Source organism: Carlito syrichta, unplaced genomic scaffold (genome assembly GCF_000164805.1).
Source record: "Carlito syrichta isolate Samal-C Ts95f unplaced genomic scaffold, Tarsius_syrichta-2.0.1 Scaffold305070, whole genome shotgun sequence".
In the NCBI taxonomy this organism is placed as follows: domain Eukaryota; kingdom Metazoa; phylum Chordata; class Mammalia; order Primates; family Tarsiidae; genus Carlito; species Carlito syrichta.
The window spans coordinates 197270-213547 of record NW_007249166.1 but is presented as its reverse complement, the minus strand read 5'-3'; the positions used below and the strand labels follow the sequence as shown (position 1 = coordinate 213547).

The 16278-nt window shown below is 39.5% G+C and overlaps 1 protein-coding gene across 2 annotated transcripts in view; it reads left to right on the top strand.

Annotated features, from left to right (window-relative positions):
- Window positions 1-2667: 2667 nt before the first annotated feature.
- Window positions 2668-16278, top strand: part of GSTO2 (glutathione S-transferase omega 2) — a 21947-nt gene continuing 8336 nt past the window's right edge. Inside the window, exons 1-4 of one of the 2 annotated variants that reach the window (XM_008061081.1) lie at window positions 2668-2929; window positions 3197-3305; window positions 6101-6323; window positions 7521-7622. In XM_008061081.1, the coding sequence (XP_008059272.1) occupies window positions 2875-2929; window positions 3197-3305; window positions 6101-6323; window positions 7521-7622 (489 nt within the window). In that variant the 5' untranslated portion in view covers window positions 2668-2874. The remainder of the gene's footprint in view (window positions 2930-3196; window positions 3306-6100; window positions 6324-7520; window positions 7623-16278) is intronic. The other variant, XM_008061082.1, reaches the window with a different exon arrangement.

Below are 16278 nucleotides of genomic sequence, written 5' to 3'. Positions count from 1 at the left end.
TGTCCACCTAACTATACTAAATTGACTTGCATTTCAGAACTTGACTTACCACAAACAGGTATACTTTTAATAAACAACAATTTCCAGTTCTCAGAGTAGTTTTCCTTTAAGAGACAGTAATGAGGGAAAACAACTTGGGAATATGTCCTCTTCTGGCATAGTATAAAGTTGGAGCCAGGAACCTTTTAACTTCAAATGGAATTCTCAGTTTCACCATTGTTGATTCGGTTATTATAATATAGACCATGGATGGGTAAACTAAGGCTATTGGGGTATACGGCTGATTTCTGTACAGCCCTAGAGCAAATAATGTTATTTTAGATTTTTAAATGATTGGAAAGAATATGCAAATCATAATTTGTGACATGTGAAATTCACCAAGAGTAAGCCCTCATGTAAACTGTGCAATTGGAGTGATAATGTGTCAATGTAGGTTCACTTTTGATTGTAACAAAAGTAAGACTAATTGGGATGATAGTGGGAGAGGCTGTGCATGTGTGGAGGCAGGGGGTGTATGGGAAAACTCTGTATCTTCTACTCAATTTTGCTGTGAATTAAAAACTGCTCTAAAAATAAGACTTAAAATATATATATGAAATTCAAATTCAGTGTCCATAAATAAACTTTTATTGGAACACAGCCACACCCATTCATTGATATATTGTCTATGGCTGTTTTTACACTACATGGGTAGAGTTGAATAGTCGAGACCCGATGTCCTGAAAAACCTAAAATATTTGCTATTTGGAAAAAAGTTTGCTGACCATTCAGTCCATTGCATCTGGTGAAGACTAAGATACTGATTGAGACTGTTGCCCCTGGAGTCAAACTTCTGTGGTTCCTAATCCTCCTTCTTCTGCTTACTAATTGTGAGGCATTTGACAAGTGCTTAATCTTGTTAGTCTCAGTTTGCTCATCTTTTAAAAGGGAATAATAATAGAGCATTTATAAGACTGTTTTAAGGGTTAGATTGGTTAATACACATAAAGCACCAAATATGTGCTAGAAATAATTTATTTTGACTTGATATTTTGCATTCCTCTATGGCCTTCCTTTTTAGAATACGGATATTATTTTTTCAACTATTGAAATCTTCTTTCTTTGTGTGAGGTATACATTTGTCTGCCCAGAAATCATCCCTTATCCACCAGGAGCTCTAACATGACATGGTTATGTCTCTTCCCTTTATTTTACTTTTATTTTGTCTTTCTTGAATAAAATTAGCCCAGAGTAGTTGTTATTCTACTACTTTTTCTGTCTTCCAAATTGAAAAATTGTCAGCATAGAAAGTCAGGAAACATTTTTTCCAACATCAGATTTCTTGCTGATATATATGACATTCTTTTCAGAGAACATTTATTCAATCATTTTTGCCATTCCCTAATTCCTATAATGCAACAACACAAGCCATATTATTGTCTAAGCTTATTTCACATGAAATCACCAAATGACTTAGTGAAAAATGTAGTTTCTGAAGATTTTCAAAGATTCTTAATCGGTAGCAAAAAATGTTAACAGTATTAACCAAGAAGTTCTGAAGATTGGAACTTCAAAGCCAAATGATGCCCATTCATTAGCTACATACTTAGATTCTATCATTTTAATAAAAGATATTTAGATTCAACTAGCACTTGTTGAGCAGCTATTATATGCTACGTCTTTTCCTGAACTTATAACTTTTCCTCTCCACACTGTTATCAGCTTTAGAGGCGTAGGCAGTGAGTCAGGTTTTGGACTTTTAAAATTCTTCAACCCTACTAGCTGGTCACTTTGGGCAAATGATTCCATTTTTCTGAGGTTGTTTTCTACAAAAAATAGGAATAATACTAGCTGCTTGACTGAGCAGTTGTGGGAATCAAATAAGTTAATCTATAGAAATAGTGTTAGTGAGACACATAAAATACATTTCTTTTACTTCTTTCACTTCATTACCTGTCGATCCCATAAAATGCATTTATAAGAAACTCACACTTAAGCTGAATCCTGGAAAATTAAGGGAATTATTTTTCCACCTGCTGAAATTCATTATATCAACTTATGGCTGTCATAAGGCCAGATCCCTCCTTCACTTCTCATAGATGGAAGTGGCCCCCATATTGCCAGGCTATTGGCAATGTATCCCTAGTAACTAGAGTCTTCTCAAATATTTATGAGGTGGGGAGGGAAGATGGTGGGAAGAGCTTACAAATTCTTCTTTGCTTCCAGGTATCTTGTTTTTATTCACTACCAGTTTTTCAGAGCTTGGATAAAATCTCACAAGTAGGGTCGGGACTAGGGTGAGGCAAGTGAGGTGTCTAGGGTGCAAAACTTTAAGGAGGCAGTCACTCTCAGAGTCGTGTAAGATTTCAACACCAATCATTTTTTTTATTTTCTGTCTACTATATCATTAGAAAATTTGGCCTTTTTTTTTTTTTTTAAAGCAGCACTTACTATGCAGATGATGTGGCCAATTGTCTTAGTGATCCAAGAGGGAGGCCTCAGAATGGGACACAAAGACTGAGTGTTACTCTGGCCAATTTTTGTTAAACTCCTTTGAAATACAAGTTGGTGTTTAAATGCCCATTCTTCACGGATGCTTGATATGGGGCAGGCTCCCACATAGCCAAAGCAAGGGGAACTTTCAGGTTGTTATGTTTTATTTTGTTTTGTTTTGTTTTGTTTTGCCAGCTCCTACTCGGATTTCCGAACGTGGGGCGATGTCTCCCCAGATTAAATTATCCTAGCTCCTGCCCCAGATCACTTCCCCTCTACTCCATCAGAGTCCAGTCCTCCAAAAGCTGAATTTGGGGCAGGAAGGGGATCCTGAGCTCAGCTATCCCAGGAGCCTGCGGCGGCTGTGGTGAGCTACAGGGCGGCGACTGTGAGCTCCGAGCAATGCGCAGACGCCTGGAGATCCAGTGTGAGGATGAGACCAGGTCGTTGGGTAAAGGTGAGCCCTCGGGATCGGTCCGCGCGCTGGGGGCACCGCGTGGCTGGGGATGTTGGCTGTGGAGAAGGGGCTGCCTCAACCTTGATCCGCAGACCAGCGGGGCGGGGAAGGGCTTGAAGAGATCTGCACAAGAGCAAAGTGCAAAAGTGTCTTCTCTGGGACTGGGAGGGTGGGGCACGCCAATCTTTTCTGGGATTGGGGGAGTGACCCTTTCTCCCCAGCAGGCTAACAAGCCCCTTCTTTCCATTATCCTCACCTACACTGCAGGAAGTTGTCCCCCAGGGCCAGTCCCGGAGGGCCTGATCCGCATCTACAGCATGAGGTTCTGCCCCTATTCGCACAGGACCCGCCTAGTCCTCAAGGCCAAAGGCATCAGGTGAGACTGGGAACTGAGCTTGCCCAAGCCCAGTCCCCCACAGGCAAGGAGAAATGTTTAAAATCTGGGCGCTTTGCTTAAATGTTAGAAGGGGCTCCCTATTCCTTTCTTCCTACACAAAGTCAATGCATAATTAGCAAAGGACAGGCTTTTCAGCAAATTCTCCTGAAATGCAGAGCCCTTTTCAGAGTTATATCTGTGCATATAAGTTTTAGGCCCATGCAGAGTAAACTGAATGTGTAGTGGCCAAAAGTTCAATCCGAGAGACCACCAAGAGCCAATTCCGATAAAAGTTCAAGAGGGTCTTTATTTGCAAGCTCGAGCCTGGGCCTCTGTCGACAACCGACACAGTGGAGTACATTCAGAGGCTCTGATTTCCTTAAGCAGATGCCTTTTATGCTTTTACATAAAGGGAGGAGGAGATTGGGGGGGCTTTTCAGTTGTGTTACCATTTAATTGGGTAGTAACCTCTGGTGGTCAGCTTAATCGTGAAGGATTGGCTAACCTGACTCGGGCTGACCTTGGTCCACTAGCTAGGGAAGTTGCAGAGACATCTGGAAACTTAGGTGATTACCCCCTGGCACCTGATTGGTTGTTACTAAGGGGAAAGTGAGATAAGGGAAGAATAACTAGAGCTTTGCAGTTTTTCCCATAACTGGAACTTTAAACAGTTACAGGTTATGTTTTAAGACAGAAAACTAAAAACTAAAAATGGCTGCGCTATTGTCCACAAGCCGATTACATATTTATTGGGTTATAGCATGCTCCTAACCTAAGTCTATGGTATACTTTATTACGGTCCTCTCAAATGATGGAGCTATTGAACTGCTTTCCTCTCATGTTTGTTTAGGAAGGACACAGCCAAGGCTGCGGCCTCTCCTGACTGCTCTCACTGTGTCCCCTCACCCACACCCCAGGCAATTTAGGTCAACTCTATCCTTTCTTTATGGCACTGACTGCCTCTAACATTTTCTTATTTATTCATCCATCTTTCCCCACACCCCCAGCTTCCTTGCACATCCACACACTACTTCCCCTAAAATGTGAGTTATTGAAGTTAGGAACTTTTTATTGTTATTCATGGGCTAGAAGAGAGCCTTGGCACATAGTAGGCACTTTAAAAAATTTGCTGAATGAATGAACAAATCATTACAAACAATGAAATAGGAGGAACTGCTATCGAGAGGTGTCTGGAATGTTTTATCATACCTGAGAAATGGGTATATGTCCTTCTAGAAGAAATTTTGCAAGATTAGCTTCTGCAGGTCTGGATTTGGAAGGTAGAGCAACTTTGCTGGAATGTGGACTGCATAATGAACTGTCCTCAAGGCTAAAGTGTTGAGAATGTTACTCTAGGGTCCTGACTCTTGTCTTAGAGAGAAAGATAGGGGTTATCCTATGCATTGTTGGATATTTAGCAGTATTGTTGGCCTCTACACATTGGATAGCAATAAACCACCACCCTCAAACACCCCAGGTGTAACAACCAAAAGATGCCTTCAGACATTGCCATCATGACTCTTAGGGAGAGGGAAAAATGACTTCTGGCTGAGATTCATTGCTTTAGCTTGTAAGACATTCTTCTAGACTGAGCAAAGAATGTTCCCAATTTTTTCCTTTAATCTTTTTTTTTTTTTTTTTGAGTTGGAGTCTCACTCTGTCGCCCAGACTGGAGTGCACTGGCCGCTGCCGGCCACCGCAACCTCGACCTGCTGGGCTCCGGTGATCCTCCCTCCTCAGCCTTCCGAGTAGCCAAAATTACAGGCGCACGCTACCACACCCGGCTGATTTTTTTATTTATTGTAGAGATGAGGTCTCGCCAAGTTGCCCAGGCAGGTCTCAAATCCGCGGACTCAGGCAATCCACTCGCCTCAGCCTCCCAAAGTGGGGGATTACAGGCTGAGCCACCGAGTCTGGCTCCTTTAATCTTTAAAAACATATGTGCATGCCTTTGGTAACTTTATAACTTAAAAATATACCTGAGTAACGAGTATATGTCCTTTTAGAAGAATTTTGCAAGACTAGTTTCTGCAGGTCTGGATTTGGAAGGTAGAGCAACTTTGCTGGAATGTAGACTACATAATGAGCTGCCCTTGAGGCTACAGGGTTGAGAATGTTACTCTTATAGTTACCTAAGTAATAATAATATTAATATTCGAACCTCTAATAACAATAATTAAGAAAAATTTGAAAGTTATTGCATGCTTATATACTAGGCACTGTTCTAAACACTTTGTACATATCCATTGATTTACTCATCACAACGATGCCAAGAGATAACCAATTCTTAGCCCCCATTTTATAATTAAGGACACAACACAGAGAGCTTAAGGATCTGGTTAAGGTTCCAAACTAGACTGGCCAGCCTGATCCCAGAACTCAAACTCTTAACTGTTAACATTTACCACAGTGTGTTGCGACCTGTTAGTACCAGGTTTGTATTTTCAAATTTAAAATGTATTAAATTCTCTCATGTCTTGATTGTGTAAGCCCTGAGTCTACCTGCCTGGCTCTGATCTTGGCTCTGCTACTTAGCGGCACGAGATTCAGCCTCCTTGAGTCTTGTTTCCTATGGAATAAACCTATCTCATAGGGAACCAGGTGGAACAACTGAGATAAGACATACAAAGTATCTAGCACAACTTCTTGACAATTATGTATTTTATATAAATATAAACTTTGAACAATGAACTGCAAATTTAACTTTATAAATTGATTGCTCCTGCTTTCAAGATGAGCCTCTGTCTGCCGACGTCTCTCATTTTTGTTGTCTTGTTTGTCTTTTGCTTTTTAAGACATGAAGTTGTCAACATTAACCTGAGAAACAAGCCTGAATGGTACTATACAAAGCACCCTTTTGGCCAAATCCCTGTCCTGGAGAACAGTCAATGTCAACTGATCTACGAGTCTGTCATCACTTGTGAGTACCTGGATGATGCTTATCCAGGAAGGAGGCTGTTTCCGTATGACCCTTATGAGCGAGCTCGCCAAAAGATGTTATTGGAGCTCTTTTGTAAGGTATATTCGATTTAAAAAGTCACTTACACCCTATTTTACTTTGAATGTTTTTCCCAAACTTCAACTCATTTTAAAGTCAATCATTGGTGAAACTGTTTTGTTTGATATCACATGAGCCTTAGGAAATTAGTTGGCATGGTAGGGTAGAGTATGGCCACTGATATTAAAGGATAAAGCCTTAATTGCTAGGTCCTTCTTCATTTCAACTAGCCATCGGGAACTATGCTTATGACATGGCAATGATCATGTGATTTGAAATAGAAATACTGAAATAACTGAAAACTGGTAATTCTTTAAATAGAGTATTTCTCCATTCTTAGCAATCCATCACAGAAACAAAGAACTGAATACTACATGTTCTCATTCATAAATGGGACCTGAACATTATTCACAATAGCACAAGGTAGGGATTGGCAGTTGTGAGACACTGCCGGGGGGAGGAGGAAATGGGGAGGGTGCATATAACAACAAAAAGGTACCTAATCCTAAACCAGGGGAAGAGAGGGCCAAACAGTTGGAGTTCCAAACTTCACCTGCACATATATTACCTATGTACCTAATCCTGACTTATACCCCACATCTTTATAATAAAATAAAATAAAATAAAATTTATTAAAAGGGAATATTTCTCTAGGTTTGGGTAAAAAACAATGGAATGTAAATATTATTTGGTAGAGGATTAACCTCTTTTTTTTTTTTTTTTTTTTGAGTTGGAGTCTCACTCCGTTGCCTAGGCTGGAGTGCAGTGGCACGCTCACTGCCACCCCTGCGTCAACCAGCAGGGCTCAGGCAACCCTTTCACCTCAACCTTCCAAGTAGCCAGAACTACAGAACGTGCTACCACGCCTGGCTAATTTTTTGATATAGTGTAAAGACGAGGTCTCTCCAGGTTGCCCAGGCTGAACCCCTGGGCTCAAGCAATCCTCTTGCCTCGGTCTCCCAAAGTGCTGGGATTGCAGGCTTGAGCCACCATGCCTGGCCAAAGCACCATATTTTAACTGGGGTTCTATGAGAAGCCGATTCCTGAAACCACAGAGATAACTTAACGCTCCTTGCAGCTTGTGGGGAGTTGGGGAGTTTGTATATGGGTGTTGGCTTGTTAGGTTGGAGTAACAAAGCTTCACTCCATTTTTAGGGATAGCGGGAATATGAAGTTCCCGCAGACTTCTCCACTAAGAAGCTGTGTCCTCTGATTAGGTCCCACCATTGACCAAGGAGTGTCTGGTAGCATTGAGATGCGGGAGAGAATGCACTGATCTGAAGGTAACCCTGCGACAGGAGTTCTGCAACCTGGAGGAGGTACAAAAAGGGGCCCCTCTCTTGGTCAGATACAATGGAGAAAGCCATGCAGAGTTACTAACCTGGCTACTCTGACACCTACTTTTACAGGCTTAGTCTTTCTGGCAGACTTTTTTTCTTTCTTTCTTTTTTTTTTTTTTTTTGAGTTGGAGTCTCACTCTGTCGCTCAGACTGGAGTGCAGTGGCACGCTCCTGGCCAGCGCAGCCTCAACCTGCAGGGCTGTGGCGATCCTTCCGCCTCAGCCTTCCAAGTAGCCGGAACTACAGGCGTGTGCTACCACACCTGGCTAGTTTTTTATTTATTGTAGAGATGAGGTCTCGCCAAGTTGCCTGGTAGGTCTCGAACCCAAAACCTCGGGCTCAGGCAATCCACTTGCCTCTGCCTCCCACAGTGCAGGGATTACAGGCTGAGCCACCGAGCCCGGCCCTCTGGCAGACTTTGATAAACTCAGCTTCTAGTCATCTGAGTTTAACTTGTGCGTGCTTATCCTCCACTAACCTTCTCTAGAATTATTTTTGAAAATCTGGCAAGAAGTGGGGGAGGATATAAGATGAACTGCTTCCTTTCCTGGAGTCATCTCATCTCCCAAATATCTCTGCCTGACTTCTGTAGTTTCTGCCAATAAGACCAAGGACTATATTGGTTAGAAATTGTGTTTGGCTGTTAGCAAAAGGGTCCTAACTATACATTTATCTTATAAAAATGAATTCTCTTAACGTCATTGTACACCTAACCCTTAACTGTACCCCACAAAACCATAATAAAAAATACTGATTAATGAAAAAAAAAATGAATTCTCTCATAATAAAGCCAGAGGTAGGCTGTGTATGCCTGTTTTAATGGTTTCTTCATGGTCTCTTTCTATCAATTCTGTCAACCTTAGTGCAAGGCTCTCATCCTCAAAATGACAAGATAGCTGCAGTAACTGCAGCCATCAAGTTCAAGTTCCAGGCTCTGGAAAGGAACAGAAAGAAGAAAAAAATGGCAAAGAGCCATGCCCCTTTCTCAGAAATGCTACCCAGTTACTATTTACCTTTCATTGACCAGAACTTAGTTATAGAGTCATAACTACCTGCAAGGGAGGCTGGGAAATGTCTTTTAGCTGGGACACCCTGAATAAAAACTATAATTAAGTAAGAGTGATGAAGAAGGGGAAAGTGGGGGGGGGGGGTCAGAAGCAATCTCTACCAGTAGACTCTTCTAGAATAATCTGGAAGGTGATTCTTTGACTTCCTTTATCTTTTGTTCCAGAAACTGATAAATTCCCCCTATGGGTAGGTAGTTCCTCTGTTGGCAGCCAGGGAATACTATTTTTGTCTGCTGAAGGGAAAGATGATTTTTATTACTCTTCCATTTGACCTTTGTCAAGTGGAAGCAGTTTAAATTTATTTCCACTTCCAGTTGCCTATCTTAGATTTGTACAGTTGCAGTATTTATGGATGATGAGTAGTCATGTATAAGAAACACAAACCTTTTGTCCAGAGGCCACAGATTGTGGCCTTGACCCTAAGTAGGCAGTATGATGTGGTAGAAAGAATCTTAGATCTTAGACTTGACCTTATGGGATTTCAGAACCTTGGGTAGGGTTCCCCATTTTGAAGTTTGTGTTCTTCCGAGCCTCCATATTTGTAGGGGGACCACCCTGCAAGAAGAGGTCTGGAAGATGGTTCCAAATGCTGCTTCACCCAGGTCAGCATTGCCTTTAACCACCAAGTTTAACAGGACATCTAATAAGACAGCATTTGAGGAGGGAGGGAAACTGCAGCATTAAACAAAAAGTTTGAAAACACTTGTGAATAGAGAATTTTTAAAGCCTTTATTTTAAAGATCAGCTGAACTAATCCCATCATGTGTGGTTACCTCCTCAAAAATAAATAAATGCTAGACCAGGAAAAGGAGCTGGAGGGAAAAAAAACAAAACAAAACACAAAAACACCTTTGAATTCAAAGACATAGCAATTAAAAACACATTTTCATCAGTCTACCTCCTACTGTGCATTTAGGTGATAAATGAACTTTGTAAATTACAAATGGCTAAATGGATGTATAATATGATGGAGGCTTAATTCTTCTCCAGTTGGGGCTCTTCTAGGGCAGGTGAATGAGTATTATGTACCATGTGTTGTGCTGCATGTTCTTTGCATATACCATCTCATTTAATCTTTCCAACAACCTTCTTGGGTAACTGGTACTAGACCTACTTTGCAAATTTAGAGTGGTTTCTTTATGCAGGCTCTGAACTAGGTAATAGGAATACAAAAATTAAAGACTTTGGGGGGGCTCAAAGCCTGAAGGAGTTAGACTGTTAAGTCTATTTAAAATGTAGGTGTGTGGAGCACTAGACTGGAGACATGCATATGAGAAAGCTGGTGTGTGGGGATATATAATATAATGCTTTCATTGACTCTTCAAGGATGAATTACAGTCACAGGGGAGAGGTTGACAATGAGGGAGTGACTGGTAAGGGGCGAATGTGGAGGGCAGAACACAGTCAGATGCTAAAAGGCCTTTACCACTGTGCCAAGGAATTTGCAATTTATGCCAAAGTTGATAGAGAGTAATTGAAGGATATAAAGTAGTAGAGTAGCATGCTCCTTTATGATTTTTACTATGTTCAGCCTAGCAATACTGTGGTAGATGGTTGAGAGGGGCCAATAGGAGGGACAGGGAAGGGTCAAAGAGGATCCCACTAAAGACGGTTGGTGTTATGTTAAAAATATATCCCAGTGGAGCCTCTAAATGTTAGGTCGGGCCCAATGGTGAATGTCTGGCTTGTCATCCGGTGCCATATGAAAGATGCAAAGAATTACACAGAAGTTAGATTGAAAAATATAGTTTATATAGTAAGTTAGAGAGAGAGGAGAGAGGAGATTTACCTCCCCAAGGTCGGGGATAGGGTCAAGGCTAGGAAACATGGGGGCCATAGCTCAAAGAGCCACGTGTACACACCAGAGTTTAACAAAGCAATGGCAACCACTGTTTGAAGTTGAATGTCTTTTAACCTTTTCCTTTGATGGAAGCAGGTCGTTAAGGTGATTGGGTGGTGGTCTTCTCCACATCCTCACAGAGGGCAGGTAAGCACAGGTACTGACTTAGATGACTGATGGCAGGCTGATGGGTGGGTTAATCACATGATTGCTGCCATGGTGATGGGGTCTGTCTGTGTCATGAAATTCACAGAGGGCTGATTAGGTTAACTTGGGTGGAGGCAAATACTTGAAATAGAAAAGCTAATTAATACAAAAGTTGGGGAGGGGGTTATAAAACAATTATCAATAGCTACCTCTGAGAAACTGGTTCTGTCCTTGGCTTGTGATTAGAGGGTAAATTAAAGTGAACTGCTAGAAAAATATTTTAAAGCTAAGTAATGTTAAAATGGCTACACATTGGCTATATTGACTCCATGTTACGTTCTTTCAATTGGAGAGAGGGATTTTAATTGTAGAGATTTTAAGGTCTAACATGAGATGAAATCCAGTGAAGGAGTAGGAGTTATCGAGAATGGTTTCTGAGTTTGTGGCCAGTAATTGGGATCCTTTTCACTGAGAGTTGGAGGGAGGACATATTTTGTCAAGTTTGAGGTGCTGATGAAATGTTCATGTGGATACAGAATTTACGAGAGTAATATGTGCTAGATTTTTGGAATGGTTTTACTAATTAGGAGCTTTAACCAGAGAGATTAGAAATGTAGTCAGTGGTATGTGAATAAATGTTTAACAATCAACTCTGAAAAGAAAAAGAAAAATTCCGATTTGTAGCATTTGCTCATTTCAGTTGTATAAATACTCCCACCAATGTTGACTTTAAGTTACCAATGTGACATAGCTTAACTGGAGTTGGAGAAGGATGTAGGCATCTGGGATGCTCCAGCACAGCATTAAATAGCACATTTCACTTTATCTTCAGCAACTGAGCTTCAGAAATATCATGATTAATCATTCCAGGTTTAGGTAGCTTTTAATACCATTTAATGCATTGTCCCAACAGTTTAGAATGTGCTTTTTGTCCCATAGAATGTTAGCAAGAATTGTAACTGCAACGTAGGCAATATCAAAATTTGGAAACTTGAATTATAGGCTTCTTTCCTCTTAGTACCATTGTATTGTCTTCAGGAGATTCTCATGAAACTTGCTGGAATAATTCTAATAGAAATGATCCCCTGATTTATGCAACTTTTTCACATGGTTTCATACAATCAGGATTTTGTGTGAGTGGAAAATTTACTAAACACACATGGTCTTTTTAAGTGGTAAGTGTTGTTGAGTAGGGTGTGGCACCATGCTTGTGAGTTCATTGACTCACTACTGAAAGGAATTTCAGAATGCTAGCATAGTTTTAAAACAAAATGTATTAGAAGGAGGGAGGGAGAAGGGAGGAGGGAGAGAGAGAGAGAGAGAGAGAGAGAGACATGCTGGGAGGCAGGATGTCTTGGAAAAAGACTGCACCTTTGCTTTTTATAAAAACATGATATACTTTCACAATGATTATTAGGTTAAAGAGAGGGCTGTAGGTACCTGCTCCTGAGAGATTATCATCTCTCCACCCCTGATGAGCTCAGGAGTGTGCTTTCCCAGAACACATATTTTGCCTTTGTCAGGAAACTTGATAGACTTTTAGTTTATGATAGACTTTTTTGGATAGACTTTTATTATATTAAACCATGAACTGAAAGGTGGGCTTATTGCCATTTCTACAACTTTGACTAGCTAAATAGGGTGGGCTTGAGTCTGCCTTCAACTGGGAACTTGATGGTTTCTGAGCTTGTGACCAGTAAATGTGATGCTTTTCACTGAGAGAGTTGGAGAGAGGACACATTTTGTCAGGGGATTTAGTGATTATTATGCTAAACCGTGAACTGAAAGGTTGGGCTACACTTTGAGGGACTTTTCTTTGATGAGCTAAGGGGATGGGGTGGACTGGAAAGTTCACATTCCAGTCCAAAGGGAGGTCAGGCCTGTAGGAAAGTTGTCCAAATGCTTCCCTATTTTAAAACTTAAAACTGCCTTTAAGAAATCTAACTTATACTAAGATAACCTGTCTCAGTAAGCAAGCTGAGATTTCAATATACTCTTTGGTCACTTTGCTCTGATTAAAAGGTTCAATTTGCCTTTTGTAGCCTTGAATTCTGACACTTGCTTCTTTGGAAATAAGTACCCTGTCTACCTTTACAAATTTTTTTCCTTTAAAAAATCGGTTTTATCAAAATCAAAAACTTATCGTGCTTGCTTACATAAGCAGATTTTCCTTTTTTTCTTTCTTTTTAAAATAATTCTTTGAGATAGATTACTGCTGCTTTTATTATCAAACTAACAGCCTGCCCATTGGCTTTCCTTTTCTGAACATCGATGTGAGCTTAAAACTACTGGATGCTCTTGTCTAACTGCACTTAAATCTTCAAACAGATTTTCTAACTTTTACTAAATCATTACAGGCATCTAAGCAGCACACAATTTTTAGTTTTATTCTATTTTTAGGTTGTTGTTGACTTTTCAGTTTCAAAATAGCACTTGAGTCAGGCTTCATTTATCCTTGTGGATTTGAATGTGGCGGGAGCTTTCAGTGACTCTTTTTTGTCAGTGCTTTCATTCAAAATATTTTCATTGTGGAAGTGGTAAAATCAAACCCAACTTCAGTGAAAGATAGGATTTGGTCAGATTTCTCTGATGCTTGGATTTTTGCTCTAAGTCTGAAAAGTGTCTGTGTTCTTATTAATTGGTTCTACACTCTGGATATTGCTTGATCCTTTCTTAGTCATCATCAGAATTTCAAAAAGGAGAGTGAAAAGAGGATAACATAAGTAACCCTGAAATAGCACTGAGGGAGTGAGAACCTTTTCCGTCACCATGTCTGGCTCCATAATCTTAGTTTTTAATCTGTCCTTCTTTTCAAAAAAATAAATTTTACCCTAACTAGATTATATTGTCTTGGTAAAGTTTTGTTGCTGTTCTTTCTTAGTTTTTGTTATTCAATGAGGAAATTATTTCTAGATTGCTTAATTGTTTCTCCTTTGATATTATCAGGAGAGGAAGGGAATAAAGTTTATACCTGGCTTATTCTTCACCGAAAATAATTTTCTGTAGTCTTGTATATGTAGCAAATTATAAGCTAAATTTTTTTTATTAACTAAGTTAACATGTCTACAAACTTTCATTGTTAGTAACTATTTTTTATAACAGTGTTATTGAGATATAATTCATATACTATAAAATTCACCCTTTTCTAATGTTCAGTTCAGTGGCTTTTAGTACATTATCAGAGTTGTGTAACCATTACTACTATTTAATTTCAGGAGTTTTATCATCCCTCCAAAAAACCCTTTATCATAAGGAGTCATTTCCCATTTTTTTCCAGCCATAGGTGACCACTAATCTACCCTATCTCTGTGAATTAACTTATTCTAGACACTTCATATAAATGGAATCATGTAATATGTAGCCTTTTATGAGGCTCTTTCACTTATCCTAGTGATTTCAAGGTTCATCCTTCATTCCTTTTTATGACTGAATAATATTCCATTGTGTAGAGACAGACATTTTGTTTATCAACTGATGAACACCTAGGTTGTTTCTACTTTTTTTGGCTATCATGAATAATACTGCTGTGAACATATTGTATAAGATTTTTTGTTTTTGTTTTTGTTTTGTTTTGTTTTGAGTCGGGGTCTCACTATGTCACCTAGGCTGGAGTACAGTGACACGATCACAGCTCACTTCAGCCTCAACCTCTTGGACTCAAACAGTCCTCTCACCTCATCCCGAGCAGCTGGGACTACAGGTGAGTGTCACCATGCCCTGCTAAGTTTTTCTTAATAATTTTTTTTTTTTTTGTAGAGATGAGGTCTTGCTATGTTGATCTCAAACTCCTGAGCTCAAGCGATCCTCCTGCTTCAGCCTCCCAAAATGCTGGGATTACAGGCATGAGCTACAACGTCCAGCCTTGTGTACAAGTTTTTGTACATTGACATTGACATATGTTGTCAATTCCCTTGAATCTCCTAGCTAATTTAGCATGTCTGCTAACATACCATTTTAGTTGTAGCCTCCCTTTCTCCACCCTAGGGAACTGGTTATCCCTGACTCAGGATGGCTAGCTGAGCATATCGGACTGTTGCTTGTTCAGTAACTTCATTCAGCCAATTCTGATAACTGTTTTCTGGGTAAACTAATATTTACTGTATTTTTTAAAATAGCCTTGTGATATATCCTTTTTCATAATGCAAATAATAGAATAATTATACTCTTTTCTACTCTTTTTCAATTATGAAGTAATACTTGCTAATTAGAGAGAATTTGGAAGATACAAAAAAATATAAAAAGCATTAAAAAAATACCACTACTCAGAAAAAAATACTGTTCTTATCTTGGGACATTTGTTTCTGTTTTCTGTTCTTTTCTGCTATGTATATTTTTATGTAGCTGAAATTGTGCTGTATGAGGAACTTGGTTACTATTATGATGTAAAGATGTTCCCCATATTTTATAAACTCTATAAATCTTATTTATGAGTGGTTATTAGAGCAACAGCATTGTTTGTAATGATGCAAAATTAGGAATCTTAAAATCCATTAGCTAGGGAGTGGTTAAATAAATTATATTCATCCTGTAGAATTCTATGTAGTTAAAAATGAATGTGGTAGATCTATGTGTACTGACATAAAAAGATTACCTAGAAATATTTAAGTGAATTACACAGTAATACAGATGGTATGATCCCATTTTAGTAGAAGAAAAAACTTAACTATACATGTGCACATATATATGTAAATAAATGCCTAAATAAATATCTGGAGCTATACACACCCATCTCCTGATAGCACCTTTACTGGGAAGGGTTGACTGGAATTGGGATGGGAAAGAAAAGTGGTTACGGGCAGTGCTGGGGAAGGAGAGTCTTCTCCTTTCACACTGTTTTCCATGTTTGAATTTTTAAAAAATAATAATAATTGATTTCCCTATTAAATATGTAGACTTTTACAAAAGAAAAATAACTTGTAATGTCTGCACAATTGCTATGTTTGTAAAGCATAAAGCTATTTACCCAGCAAATTAGGGCTGTTTAGATCATTTTCGGCTCTTTACCATATGAATGGTGCTGCAGAGAACAGCAGCTCCTTTGCATAAGAAGCATTTTCTCTGTTTTAGAATATGTCCTTGGGCTGGACTCTCAGGAATGGAATTTCCAGATCAAAGGGTATGAGCACTTTGGAGGCTTGGGCTGTCTATTGCTGAATTGCTTCGCCAAAGACTTGTTCTGTTTACTCTTCCCCAGCAGTGTGTGAAAATAGACTTTGCACTATCTCCTTGTTACTTTTGGGTGATTTCATTCAAAAAGATATTTTCTCGTTTTGGAGATAAAACAGTAGTTTTGCACTATTGATTTAATGTGTACTTCTTTGACTGCTAGGGAAGTGGAAAGCCTTCTCAGAGTATGTCATCTCTTCGCTTTTGGCTTTGTGAAATCTACCTGTTCAGGGTCTTTACCCATCTGCCTATCAAGGTCTTATTTTGATTTTCCTTGTTGATTGGCAAAAGTTGCTTTTAAGGAGTTCCTTATATAGAAAGTTATATTTGACTGTTTTTATTTTTATTTTTATTTTTTTGAGTTGGAGTCTCACTCTGTCGCCCAGACTGGAGTGCAGTGGCCGCTCCCGGCCAT